The 14,864-nt window shown below is 36.0% G+C and overlaps 1 protein-coding gene across 9 annotated transcripts in view; it reads left to right on the top strand.

Moving 5' to 3' along the window:
• PDE4D (phosphodiesterase 4D) overlaps positions 1–14,864 on the top strand; it is a 633,293-nt gene that overhangs the window by 436,039 nt on the left and 182,390 nt on the right. The window contains exon 1 of one of the 9 annotated variants that reach the window (XM_074932340.1): positions 6,420–6,636. The exons of the other annotated variants lie outside the window; for them this stretch is intronic. Within the exon in view, the coding sequence (XP_074788441.1) occupies positions 6,548–6,636 (89 nt within the window). The 5' untranslated portion in view covers positions 6,420–6,547. Of the gene's footprint in view, positions 1–6,419; positions 6,637–14,864 lie in introns of those variants that run through there. 9 annotated transcript variants of the gene reach the window in all.

The following is a 14,864-nucleotide window of genomic DNA, read 5'->3' as shown; positions in this document are numbered from 1 at the left end:
CCATTTGTCCTTGAAGTATACCAACATCCTTTGAAAGAATAAATAAATAGAGGAGCTTTGATTTAAGCAATGATTTAAAACATAATCACCACAACATACACTGAGATAGTATCTCTTTGTTTTGTAATTACTTTTTTTTTTTTTTTTTTTTTTTTTTGTAAATACAGGTCATACAGGTTTTTTTAAAAATTATCAGGAGTAAGAGCATTTCTATACCACATGTTATTTAATCCATCTACCTTTTTAAAAACAATACTTTCGATTGTGGCTTTTACAGTATTTTGTAGTTTGTAACTTTTTAAGCAGCAGATCATTGTGCAGTGCTTGTGTAATGGCCATAGATGAATGTACAGTTCTGTACCAAAGACAGTATCTGCCTGCACCGGCTGCAGGAGTTGCCAATGAATTCAGAAGAAAACCCTTCCTCAGTGAAAGCTCTTTGTACAATCTCCATAGAAAACTTGACTAAACACATTTCAGTAGGCTTAATATTCCTGCCTGGTCTGGCACCTTCCTCTCCATCATGACTGAACCAGCTTGTTTCTGAGCTCAGGTCTCTCTTGGCTTTCATTATGATACTCCTTTCTTGACACTACCTGTCACCTATATTAGATAGTGTCTGTATGCATGTTTAATGAAATTGCTGTCTGTTTAGGCTGGTACATTTTTGACATATGTATTATTGCTCTCCGGTATTAGTACTTTAATCTCTAGGAAATAATGTCACACTTTTTAAATCTTAGATACATTTAGCTCTCCGTGTGATTTGGTTCCAGCACAAACCCATTCGTTTTACTTTCTGAGCGAGAGCTTGCTGCTTCATTGCATGGCTTTAGAACTTCTTTCACTTTAAGTTAGTCACCACTATTTAACAATAATTTCCACACAACATATATATGAGAGGGCACAGATAGTTCATGACTGATGAGACAGAACCCTTCATACATGCATCTCATATCAGGTTATATTATAATCTGTAAAATTAGCACTAGCAAAAAATTACATTACTGTTAAGTTACTGAAGGAGCAAAGCCCAGATATTTTATGATGCCTTCAGAATTTTTCTATATTTCCTATTCACAGAATTAATGTGTGAGTACATGCTTGTACATGCATGTTTGTATGTGTTCCTTCTAGACAATTTTTAGCCCTGTATGATTTCCACAAAATTTTATGGTTTTGCAAGAATTGGGGAGATAATTGAACTTTTGACAGTTTACAGTTATAGTAGAATAGATGAGTAAAAGACTCTAAACTGCTCTTTTGACAGAAAGGCTGCAGGCTATGCTGACTCTTTAAAAATCACCAAAAAATTCTTACAGAACATTCTTGTGAATGCTCCAACCTCAAGAATAGTTATCAGTACTACAAACCACTTCAGAAACTGTTGGTCAAGTGAAAAGGTCTTACAGAAATATTTCCATCTATAAGGCAGATTTTTTACAGAGAGAAGGGCTGCAGAATTAAACACTAGAGCCAACAAGGGATGATAAGTAATTATAATCAGAAAGAATTTGCAGTGGAAAGAGATAATAGTCCCGGGTAGAAACTTATTTAAGCTTAACAAAAAAATATAGTCAGAACATGCATTTTTCTTGATATTTAGTCCCCAGTGAAATAATTTGTGATTTTTTTTTTTTTCACTGAAACATTAACAGGGCCAAGCTGGTATCATTAATAATATATTCAGAATTTCTGACCTGTTAAAATAAGCCACAGTAATCGAAAAAATAAAGACTGAAGAAAATGGACTTGCCTTTTAAGGGGTTGAAAGTTCAGACTTTCAGTTTATTACTCAAAGTCAGAATTAAGCAGGGTGTTTTCTGCTGGAGTGATTCTTTTTTCAGGTGGAAAAGGAATACTTGAAAGTCAAGATACTTACTTAAGAAGAAAATGCCTGTGTCATGGCAGTACAAAAGTCTGAAGCGAAATAATATAAAAAATTCAAGTTAGAAGAAATTTTACAAAAATAAACTTCAAGTTATCTAACAACTAAATGAAATGCAAAAAATAATTTAATTTAATTCTCATCTTATGTGTTTTTAGCTTTCCAGCATAAACTTACATTGAGATAGCTCTATATGAAACTCTGGACCCTGTCATATTACTGGGGAAAATTAAAATGCAAGTTTATCCTGTATTCAAATGTCTTACTCCTAATTTTGTTTTGTCAGTTGTCTTTCATTCCTGTCTTGATAACAGAGAGGAAAAAGAGTGGGAAAAATATATTGTCTGTAATAAAATGTGCATAAATATTATTAAACTGGTTAGAATTCAGATTGTGTAAGCCAGCTCTTTGAAATAGTGCGTAAATATTTTATTTTAGCTACATAATATTCAGTGGCATTTTGTTTGGAGATATCCAATTAAACCATCAGGCAGTGTTTGAAAACAGAAAGAATAACTCTGAGAGAAACATCTGTAAAATACTGTGTACTAATGTAAACCATTCTGACCACTGTAATGACCCTACTTTGAACTCTTTCAAGAATTTCCAGTTGTTGGTAAGCAATTTTTAAACAAAAAAGTTTATATATTGCTATTGTCGCAATAGTAACTGTAACATCCTTTTTCTCAAAGTACAACACTGCATACAATACACCAACATGCAGGGCAGAGGCTTTGGGAAGGCAGACTGGGGAAGGAGCACAAAGGGAGCATGCAGGAAAGCCCTGTTGCTTTTCACAATTTACACAGAGTGTGAGCCGGCACAGGCAGGACACGGGAACAACAACAAAACCATGGATAAAATGCAAAGAGTAAATTTTTTTTCATTACCTCACCAACGAGGAGATCCCCGAAGCAGCACCCAGACAGAGGCACGCAAGCAGGTATGCAGACACTGCAGAGGTCCATGCTAGAAGATCACCGAACCTGCTGTTTTCGCCTGTATTTCAGGGATTCTTGCAGGCATAGTTTACCACTATTCTTTAATCTTTCCCATAGCATGGCAGGAATCTCAAGCATGTTAACAGGATTCCTCGAAGTCTATTACAGGCCTGTGTTATCTAAACACATACCTTCTGCTTGTCCAACACACAGGGACAACTAAGAATTGGTTTTTCAAAACAGTGTGTGTTTTTCAGCATCCCAGCTGCAGGTTACTTGAGTGTGTTTAGAATTCTCCTCACCAATCTTCCATTATTTTGCCACACAAAATAATAGCCTCAATTGTTTTTTTCAGTTTCCAACCTCAACTATTACTTCATCTGCCAAAACAGGAACTAGTGGTCCTGTCCATTTTCCCATATTGTTCAAGAGGTTGTTGTTTGAGTTGCATCCCCTGGGCCTCCTGGTGTGATGTAGGGCTGCTGTAACATCCCTCCCACCACCCACTCAGCATGACACATGTCAAATGAGGTTGTTGAAGCTGACCTAGGTGTTTGTTACAGGTTGCACCTGACCAACGAGATCAAGGCATGAGGGGAAGGCCACTTAAAATAACTAACTTAGGAATCATAGTGTTCAGGTCCCAGCTATACTTCTGTCTGCTGAACAGCATGATCTGTCAGACGTCCCGATGGGTTAGAGTAAAGCGGAGATCTTTGCAAAAACACCATCACCACCACTGGCAAGCCTCTTGGGCACAGTCCCCTCGAAGCTGTAATTGTTTGAACCTTGGATACACTGAGAGGAATTTAGGGGTAAAACTTGGCCCTCTGAGATCTAAAATGCATCAAGGCACAGCTGGGAATGTGAACTAAGTCTATACAGATATTTATGCTTGTCACCAGACCTGCTTACTACCAAGAGCTACATGATTTCAGCTGACCAAAAAAGAGTCTAATTTCATGTAGGTTTCTGTGCTATTTATTAATTTAAGTTTCATATTCTTCATTATGAAAAATACTATTTTGCTATTCATTTATATATACCTTTTCTAAATAGCAGTAGTTTAAAATCTGGGAGAACAGTAAAAGAAGTATTTTTTTAGTAAGTCCTTCTTTGTAGGTCCTGTAAACCTGAAGCCATCAATGATGACATACTATAGTGGTGTTACTGATCAGGTAGGAGTGTGAAGCTGATATTCCAAAATCTGTCAAAAATGTAGGGCAAAAGTTGCAATCACAAAACTTTATACAATGTCAAATATACTGCACCATATATGTTTGTTACAGTGTGCCTATAAGAGGTCTAAGTTAGAACTGTGTGCAATAATTGATTTTATATAAAATAACTAGATATTTTTACTCACATTATTGAGTTCTCTTTTTTTCCATAAAGCACTGCCTATAAATAACAACTTAATGTCAAATCATTTTATGTTCTTTGAGTGCTTCTGGAAACACTTTAATTTTGTCTGAACAAAAAGAAAAAAGGCAGGGAGGTCCTAGCGACTTCTCTAAAAGTCAAGGTGTATTACAGAGTTATTCACTCCTTCATTTCCTTGAATTTCCATAAACACTGATTTGTTTTGATACCATGATCCACTGCATGACACTGCACAGTGACAATAAGTGGTTTTGAAATCAAGTTATAAATTTAGTCTTTAGTAATCTTGTAAGAAGCTTATTTCTGTGACCTTACTGTGGTTGGCCGCATTAGCACTAAACCAGTGCAACAGTGAAGGAAGGGCACTAAGGAGAAGGAAAGAGAGCTCATAATAAGCATGTTTGATTCACTTTTCTTTATTAAAAAAAGAAAAAAACAAATGTTGCTGCTGTATTAATGTGTTGTGCAAAATATTTTTTAGAAACAGAATGTGAAAAGGAAACATACTTGGCAATATTATTTAGGATATATTTACAAAAATGTAGCCTACACTGGTTTTATTTTCCAGAAAAGAAACATTGGTTTTGGCAATGCTCACATTATCATTCAGGTATGTTTCAAGTGATCTATTAATCATTCACATTTTAATGATACATGATTGTGAAGAAGACTGTAGCTTATGATACCCAGAGAGCACCTTACTAACTATGTTGGAATGATCACAATTCTATTCCTGTGGAAACTAGGTGCTATATTATTATGATTTAATTGTATAGTACATCTGCTCAAAAATAATGTAAGTTTTGGCCTGGAAACTGTGATTTCACCTATGGATCTCACAACTTATTCCATGGTGTGAATAGATTTATTTTCAGTTGACTCTGCAGTGCATTTGTCAGTGTTAACAGAGGAAAAATGGTGCCTCCAAAGAACAAAGTGTACCCAGTTATAGTATATTTATAATTTTTCTGAAGAGTATAGTTTCTCATTGTACCCTTTACCATGAAAATAGAACATTTCGCTAGATAGTTGATGGATAGACATAATTTATTCCCTGGAATTTATTTTTCTATTTCTGTGACCTTTGCCAGTTCAGACCTGAGTAATCCTAAATTTTCATTTTTAACTTTGCTCAGGGTGAATATTCAATTTCTCCTTCATCACCTTTCTTACGAACATCTGGGTTAGCTTTGTTTCAAAGATCACCTGAATTAGAGAATTCTCTGTTTATCAGTGCTGGGGAGATCATAGCCACATTCAGAGTTGGTAGAGGAAATAATGGTGGCCTCCCTGGCATGACCTTAGTTGGTGTCAGAATTGAATTGTAGCTATTATTTGCCTTCAACACTACTAGCACTAGGCTGAAACAACTGCATGCAAGAGTTGGGGCTGGAATTAAAAATAAAAATTGAAAAAAAAAAAAACACCACCAACAAAACAGCAAAACAAAGACACCAAACTGCAATGACCTCAGGTAGCAGGGAACTGAGTTCAATTCTCAAAGTCACTGGAGGTAATTCAGTACAGGTAGCAATGTCTTTGAGAAAAGCTGCCAAGAGGCCTGAAAATTATCTACCAGTCTGAGACATACTTTCTTAGAGTGGCTGATCTCTCGTAGATGATTAAGCCCTTTCAGAAGAGCTACTTAATGTTATAAATTGATTCTCTTTAGAAACTGTGAGGAAGGAAGACACACTTGAAGAGAGTTAAGAATTAAACAAAGAGGCAATTGAGGGGTTTGCAGGCATGTTTTCAATATCAATTTTACTCCCTGGTTACTAGATCCTTATTGTGCTAGGGGGGACGCACTGAGAGAAGTAGTAGATTTTGGTGATGTTCTTATTGAGGGTGTGGAGGTTTTTGTGCATACTCCTTAGTTGTCTGATGCCAGCCAAAACAGATTGTTCAAATATAATCCATATTAAAAATACCTTCAACAGACTGTTAATAATTTGAAGCCCATTAGGCAGTAGTGAATAATCAGAGCATTAGCTATTTCTGGTCTGCCTTAGTTCTACAGTTCTGTCCTCTTTAGTGGCTGCTGTAACTATCCAAAGGTTTATGGTAAGAATTCTCACTTGAATAATGTGATAAGAGCCCTGAATATAGGAAACATTCATGCAAAGGGCAAGTCTCATGCAGCAGGAAATCCCAGTTATCCCTTCTAGCCTGTGCTCTCAGCCAGCCACATCTCTGCCAAAGCATACCATAGCAAAAGGACGTTCCCTTACACAGTTACAAGTGCTTCATGATTAGTGCGGGGCACCTCCGGCACAACTGTCCTGCTTCCCCTCAGGGATATATTTTTTAGACGATTTTAGAATTAATTTTGCCAATGGCCTTTCTGTGGGATCCTTTTGGAGCCTATATCCCTCGTCCATCTTCAAGAAATAAGATGAGATTTCGCTTTTTGAAGTCCTACAGGTATCTCTTCTAGTGACTTATGGTGTAATTGACAGGGATAATAGTTGCAACTGTGGCTCTTTTTTTATTCTTCTATAGGATAATAGTATATAACAATTAGGAAATGTTTTGTATTAATTGTGACTCTTGAGCTCAGAAAGGCTTTGCTGAACATGTATATCGAGAAAATAGTAAATTTTTCTGTGTGATTGGAAAATATTATGAGTGAATGATCATGGAATTTGTGAAACTGCACTTTTCAAGTAAATAATAATTTTGCATCTCTTTTGCACTCCAAATCAGGGAAACAGTAGATTAACATTTGTGTCAGTGTTCTTATAAAAATTTTGATTTGAAATATTAGCTTTACTTATTATAAGTAAACATAGTTATAGATATGACATACTGATACAGCATACCAAGTCTGAATTAATATTTATAGTTGAGGGGCTTTTGTGTAACCAGAAAACCATGTTTGCTAAATATTTTTGTGATCACCATTTTAAAAGTAAGTATAACCAATGAGAAAACCATGCAGATTCTGTTTTTTCCTAGCTGTTATTTAAAAATAACAATAGCAAAGTACGCTTTCCAGTATTTATCATACTGCTTTTTGCAATTGAACCAATATTGTTTTCAAATTCCTTGCTTTGATCTAATAGATGCAATATAAATTTTCAAGTATAAAATTCTTAAGATCCTCCCATTTGTATATAACACGTTGAAGAACTAACTACATGTCATTTTAATTATAACTTTTTAACGTTAATTGATGCAACTGTCACATTTATTTGCACACATTACAATATCAAATGCGCAAGGTAAATACTTTATGCAGGATAGCAATCACCATCTATGAATACTGTAAAAAAAACCCTGGCTAGGTACAGTCCAACTTCCCTGTGTTTTCTTGTTCAAAAGTGAGGTTTTTCATACAGAGGGAGATGTTTTTATAACAAATAATAATAATAACAACAGATAAAGGGATTTGAATAGAGAATAAAAAGATGGTATCTATAATAGTTTCTAAAAGTTCAAAACTGGATCATGTAATTTAGCTGAGATTCTCTTAATGCAGTCTTCTTATAACAGATTTTTTTTTTTTTTTTTTTGCTTAAATAAAGCTACTCGTGTTTCTTTTACAAACTTTTATCAGGGTTTCGGAAGCAAAAAGAGAAATATTTCAAGTAGCATGTTGATATGAGATCTGATTATTCTGATGTTTAACTTATGTAAATATAGCACATTGTCTAATTTTTCAATCTAACAAAGTGAAAATAATCTTAAAAGTTGTTAATAAAAATAAAAAGCAAGGAACTCTTCTCTAAAGTCCAGAGGTGTGAATGAATTTTGTCTTGTCATACAAAAAGGTTTATGTTTGTTTTTAGGAGCTTTAAAGAATTAGCATGAAGTTGAAGATAATTTTATAAAAACTGGGTCAGAGTTGCATTATTGAATGTGAACCATTTTTGTTGTTACTATTTAAGTTTTGACTGAGAAGAGGATTACAAATCCTTAACGTGCATATTGCCATGTCACTGCCATGGCTTCATTCTCACTGTAGGTTATATTTAGAAATCTACTACAAAATTTTACAGTACTCAGTCCCCATGTAATTTAATAACCTTGTTTATGTCAACCGACAGCTCTGCTCACGTCACTCAACTATCTGATGTCAAGGGGCTTTGGTTTCTAAAACTGAATACCTGATAGTACCGTCCAGGCTTTCCATGATGAACATTGTTTAGCAAACCATGCTGTTCTACTTTATAATCATAATTTAAATTGTAAAGTTGGCCATGATTTTAACATTTATTTTGCTACATTTTGGGCAAAAAACATAGTGTTCTGTGGGATACTCAGAATCTATTAGTTAAATGGACCATTATGTTTTAATTTACATATTGCATTTCTGTGGGAAGATTCTGGGAGATTTCTGGGAGATTCTGTGATACGTTGATGTCCCCTTACAGTCAATAGTGACTTGAGTTTCTCTTCTGATCATCAAGTACTGGGGTTTGTATCTTTCAGAAGGTGGTGGAAGAGCCAGACTAACGCAAGCTTTCCCAGAGTAGGAAAATATATGCCTTGAGACAATGCAGTTTTTTTCTAGGAAGAGCTGGAATGCAATGCAGTCACTTAGAGCTCCTCCTCCTCTGCCCTTCCCATCAAATAAACCGTAGGTTGAAGCCTCAGCAAATTGTACTGAACAAAAACAGGAAAGCAAACCAAAAATAATGGTAGAGATTCACTTACAATTCACTATACACCAGAAGTGCAAGTATTCACAGCATTAGATGTAGAACCAAGGCCAGGAGTGGTACTTCACAGATAAGGAAACTCAGGAGACCACCGAATCATTTCACAATTTCAGTATATTTTTACAGGCTGGAGAAGAAGGGTTATTTAGTTTTGTAGGGAGGTGTGCCCATTCTGCTCTTGGCAGACAAACCTTCTAGTCCAATACAAACAAAATATTTGTAAATCTTTGTTATATTTTCAGAACTCACAGAGAAGCTCACCTCTTTCTTTTTTCTTTTTTCTTTTTTTTCCACTTTCTGTTCAAAGCCTTGAGTCTCTCTAAACTGAAGCATACCTCATTTCCTGAAATGCAGACAGGAATCATGTTTCCTGCTGCATTTAGCTTTGCTCAGGAAAATACCACTAGATGTGACTGTAAAAACTGAGTCCTAATAGTAGCACAGTTAGAGCTTCTCAACACCTCTGAAGAACAGATGGAGACAGAAGCCTTCTTCATGACCTCTAAATCCCATCGTGCATGGATGAAGAACTAAAGCACCTATCAAAATGCACATAACTGAAATGTATGAATAAGGACATAAGACACTAAATCCTGCTAGATGCTAAACACACCTCCCACTGACCTAAGGACAGGTCCTCAGGACCACTTAGAAGATTCTCCAAAGGCAGCAAGATCTGCCCCGATTATCTGGCTGTTCGTTAAGTCTTTTTTCACAAAGAAGGATTTGTGAATAACTCTGGAGTGAAAATCTGCTCAGTAAAACCTGTTTGTGGAGACAATTTTGTAGAGATTGTAAGCTCCTAAATAAAATGGGTGTTATGGAGAAATGACACCGGCCATAATATGAACTAAATTGAATAATCAAAGAATTAATAAGTTTGTTAAATTATTTCAATGTCAGAACTATATCTTCATTTTGTTAACTTTGAAGATACACTTCCTGAGACAGTAATCATGAAACTTATATCTTCATGTGAAAGAGAAAGAAAGGTTCTTTGTTGTTTTATGTGAGCTTCTTTTGTTCCTTCCTCTGCTTTCTTTCTGTTTTTCTTCTTTGGCTGACATCTGGCATATGTCCCTGAACAAGAGGAATGGTCATGTGTCTGAAGCTACTGCCAGCACTACTTCTGCAGCCAGCTGCTCACAGCATTTGTACATAAGGAGGCAGATTCCCTCCTGCCAGATAATTGTACTCCAAGCCACTAAACTCTCGGGAGCTGGGCTGGAAAGTGGAATCTTTCTCTCAAACAGCAATTTTCAGGAATCCCTCTCTAAGGGGATTTCTTAATGATGTCAAAGCTTTCTTAGTGAGCAGAGTGTAATATTCTGACTTGTCTCTTATAAGCCTTGTAATGAAATGAGATTAAAAAACAGATTAAAGTTTATTATTTTATTTGATAGAGTTTAGAGTCTCAGCACACTGGAACTAGTTTGGTTCTTTTTGACTAGTCATTCAACATTGTCTGGGAAATAAAATGTTTGAATGCATAAGTGTGGACTTTTCTAGTGAACGTGATGAGTCACAGTTGATTTCATATTCAACTCAGAAATTCTTTAATTTAGAGTATGCCCTATCACCATTAAAATGATGGTTAAAGTCTCAGTCAGACTTATTTTAGACAAATCTGCATGCTAAATTATCATCATTCGCAATTCAGACATTCGGTTATGTTAATTTGAAATCTTTGGAAAAGTGGCAAAATAGCAAGGCATATTGCTAGTCAGGTTAAGTAGCAATAGGAGAGCAGGTGCAAGTGAATCATACTTGACTCTTGGTGTTCCTGCAGACTTACGTCCTTGACAAAACCGATAATGACTAAATATAAAAAGTCTGGACAATATTTCCTAAAACTTCAGCAGGTCAAGTCCCAGTCCATAGGTCCCCAACACCAAGAAAAAAAAACAGAAGAGAAATACCGTATTCATAAGTTTCAAGTTTTGCTTAAATTTCTCAGACATAGTTGATTCACACAAATAGGTTGAGTGAGTCTATCACAGTGGGACAGATTGAGTCTGTCAGTGTTTCTTATTGCGGCTTTGGACTAGCATTACCAGAGTGCTTATTCTGTGGGATTTTGCTGTTCTTGCTGCTGCCTTGGAAGTTTTGTAGTTAGTGTGAAATAAACAGAAAACTGAAATATATCTGTAGGTATTTTATCAAGAAGTTTTTTCCGATTTATGCTTAAGTACATTCTAACAGCCTAAGCCAGAACCTGTATGAATAGCCATCAGGAAATGTACTTTTACACACAGTGAAATAAATTGTTATGACTAGTGTTGCTATGATTTACAATAAATAAATGGTTGGGCTTTGCTGTTTGTGGCTGAAACAATCCCCATGCAAAGCTGGCCTTCCAGATTAGGTTGGGAGCATACATTAGCATCCCTTTAGATGCAGAAAAAGATTACACTAGCCATAAACACCAGGAAATGCTCAGTTTGATTTACAAATTGTAGATGTCCATGGATATTTATGTTAATATCAGGACTATCTGACTTGCAATTCCCTGATGTATAACAAATTCTAGGAGCACTATAAATAGATCTATCATTCAATCTGATACCGAATACATCAAGAACAAGCTGACACTAGTTCAGCATGTACCAGGTCAAAATGTTGTAATTAATTTCTAGATACTGCATTAAACAAGAAGAAAAATGGTATGGGGGTAACTTGCCAATGTTTATTTTATGCCTCTGCAGAATATGTTTATTGTCCATTGTGGATCTGAATAACTTTTTTAATTGCAAAATAAATTGAAAAAATAGAATTTCTTATTGGAACTAATAAATTAAATTTATTTCTGAGTCCCAGAAACCACTAATTTCTACAAGTCATTTCATGTTTCAGTTGTCTTTGTGAAAGCCACATGTGAATGTTAATTGAAAACTTCTGCAATATGCTAAAAGGTAATTTGAGTCTCTAATGCACCTTTCTTCATGAGGCAAAAAAGAAAAAAAGGAGTTGAAGAGGCAAAAAAAAGAGACTCCTGCCCACCTAGAAAGGTCCAGCACACCAGTCTGGTGTCATCCGTAGGAGCGTTGTTACATTGCATCACAGGCGTGGTCCATGCCAGCTAATCAGCTCTGTGACAACAGCCAGCAGCAGACATTTGAGAGAGAACTGTATGAAACTTGGTGTTTACAGTATAATCTTCCTTGAGGGGGAATTTCCTTAACATCTTCAGTAACTGGTTCTTTATGCATGAGTACTCCAAAACTCTCCTTACTGTATGTATTGCTTGGGTATTTTATTTCTTCACACCAAATTTTGATCATTTTTTAATTAAAAAGTTGCTGAATTTTTGGCTTCAGCAGTATCTTTTGACACACACTTCAACAGGTGAACTTTCTGTGATGTGCAGGAATTTCTTAATTCTGCTGTCTTTTGCCTTGGAATATTTTAAGTAGTATTGTGGCCTTATGTTGCTAAAGGGTTAGATGTTGGTTTATATATTTGTGTACCACTCTTGCCATCAGCTTTCTAACTAATGTATATTTTCAGTGCCTCTTTTCACATGGAAAAATTTAGTGTCCGTATCATTCATGTTGCAGATTTCCTAACCCCTCTTCCTATTTCAGTGCTCCTTCTAATGCAGAGTGACTAGGAGCAAACCCAGAACTTCTGATGAGGACACACAGTCTAGATTAATTACAATATTCCTATTCTCATGGAAATATATTTTTAATAACATTTCCATTATTATCCCCTATCTGATTTCTGATATAGTTTAACAGATTAGCTGATTCACTGATTTTGAGTCATGATCAATAACGTCTCATTCCATTAAATACCTGGTTAGTGTCTGTACCAGGTCAGACTAGATGTTCTGTTTTTAACCCTGTTGGATAGTTTTACTTCCATTACTATGTGCTTTTTCTCTTGTTCCATGTCTGCCTGTTCTCCTTCCTCTGAGAGAAGTTTACAAGGACACAGTATTGAGTGAAGGCAACAGGGGTCTTTGCAGGGAGTAGAATTTCAATCTCACTGAAAATTTTGCATTTCTAAAAGAAAAAAAATCCCTTGTGATGAATAGCCACTTTTACACATTTTTCTATGTGAAGAACATTCTTTTCTTTAAGGTAATGAAATATAAAATGTGATTTAGGTTTTTTAATAGCCACTTTTTCTTCTGGTTTCCTAACTTGTCAGAAGGTTAGAAAGTCTTTCAGGCAAGTTGCCCAGAATCCAAACAACCACAGAAATCAGGGTTCTCAGCAGTAGGAGACAGATGCTGCCAATCAACATCCTCATACAGTTGGTCATTATATACGTGTATATTATATATACAGCACGCACATACACACACACGTGTGTGTGTGTGTGCATATATCCTACATTAAAGTGAGCAAACTGTCAGAAGTTTGCCAGGAAGAAGCTGAATACACAGTACTGACATTAATGTTTGTCCACATGAACTCAGCTTTCCTTTATTTATTTTGCCTTTGCAACATTTCCAGTCAATACTCAGCTTAGCTTTCACAGGCCTTGGTACAAATTTCTGTTGAAGTTGTAAAAACAAAATGACACAGCAGAACAAATGAGAGCAAAGCCTAAGAATATCTATCGCCCCTCCCAAGCAGGATCAGATAAACTGTTAACACTAGCTGAAGTTACTTAGCTAGTGAAGTAACCTAAAATGGAAGAAAGCAAAACTACTTAAATGGGGTATAATTGCCTCCAGATAGAGAATGGGAGGCCTCATATTTTCTTGATTATAACAGATGTAGGTGAAGCAAAAAGCCAAATACCAAAAAGAAAAATAAAAAATAACTCCAGCTCAAGCTACTTTTGTATTACTCTAGTACACCCTGTGAGTTACCCTGTGCATCCAGCTTCATGTGCAGCTGCTGGGAAGCGAGTCACAACAGATAGTTGTGTCCTCATTCATCTGAAGGCACCTTTTCCTTCCCCAAGCTCTTTCCAGACAGGACTACGCACCTGCAGCCCTTGTTACAAGCTGCTACAGAAGTACTAGCACCAAACAAAAGCACTTGGGCAGGTTGACACTCCTCAATTACTTTCTTTACACTGGCTTTGTCAGGATTTATATTTGGCCCACATCAGACCTGCTGTGAGAAGCTTCTTACCCACAGAAAAAACACAGAGAGTTCATGCTCCAAAGGAAAGTTTGCCAGTTTCTTAAATGGTGATTTCTCTGCTTCTCTATATGACCATTTTAGGTGTACAGAGCACAAGGATGATAGATGGATGGCTGAAGCCTTTGTCCTTTTTAAAGGGGAATGCATGCCTAAGGAACAATACATCAAAGCTGGCTGTTTTGTGGTTTTGTCTCAAATTACAAACACTCTAGTCTTTTCAGTTTAAAGTTCTGTTTTTGTTCTGATAAACTGAAATGTGGTAATACATGGAAATACATGGAACTTGTAACTGTCAATAAAAATATTGCAGATGGAGCAGGATCTGCTGCTCAGACCCTAATTCCTATGACTCTTAATAGGTGTGGATATTATCTTACGTTTAATTGGCTTTCCTAAATTTGTGAAACATGTTTCAACTTCTAGATAACCATCCAATTGCATGATTTTTCCCTGCTTTTTGCTCCTCTTACTCGTAAAACAAAAAGAAAATGGAAATAAGGTCATGCAGACATTAAATGGGAAAAGAAGAAAAGTCAGTTGTTTTAAGCAACAAAGTTCATCTGTTTTATATCATGCTTTGGAAGCTAAGCCAAATGTTTCAACATCATTTGTGCTTCATTGAATGAGGGACTGAACAGTCAGAAAATCAATAGTTTGAAAACTCAGGTATGTCTGTAAAACAGTAGAAGTAAAATCCACTAAGTTAGGCTTTTACCGGTGGCAGAGGAGAAAATTAAGTTACTTCTAAACACTGTCTAAGGAAAACACCCCCATAGATTTGCTGTGAGATATCTGGAAGTGATGGGTTTCTGAACAGAAGCATCATCAGCACCTGAGAATAAGGAAGAAGTTTATATCATAGTAGTGTATGTGGTTAATCATG

This window comes from Athene noctua, chromosome Z (assembly GCF_965140245.1).
Source record: "Athene noctua chromosome Z, bAthNoc1.hap1.1, whole genome shotgun sequence".
NCBI classification, from domain to species: Eukaryota; Metazoa; Chordata; class Aves; order Strigiformes; family Strigidae; genus Athene; species Athene noctua.
Note: the sequence above shows the minus strand (reverse complement) of the source record. Positions and strands in the feature narration are given on the sequence as shown.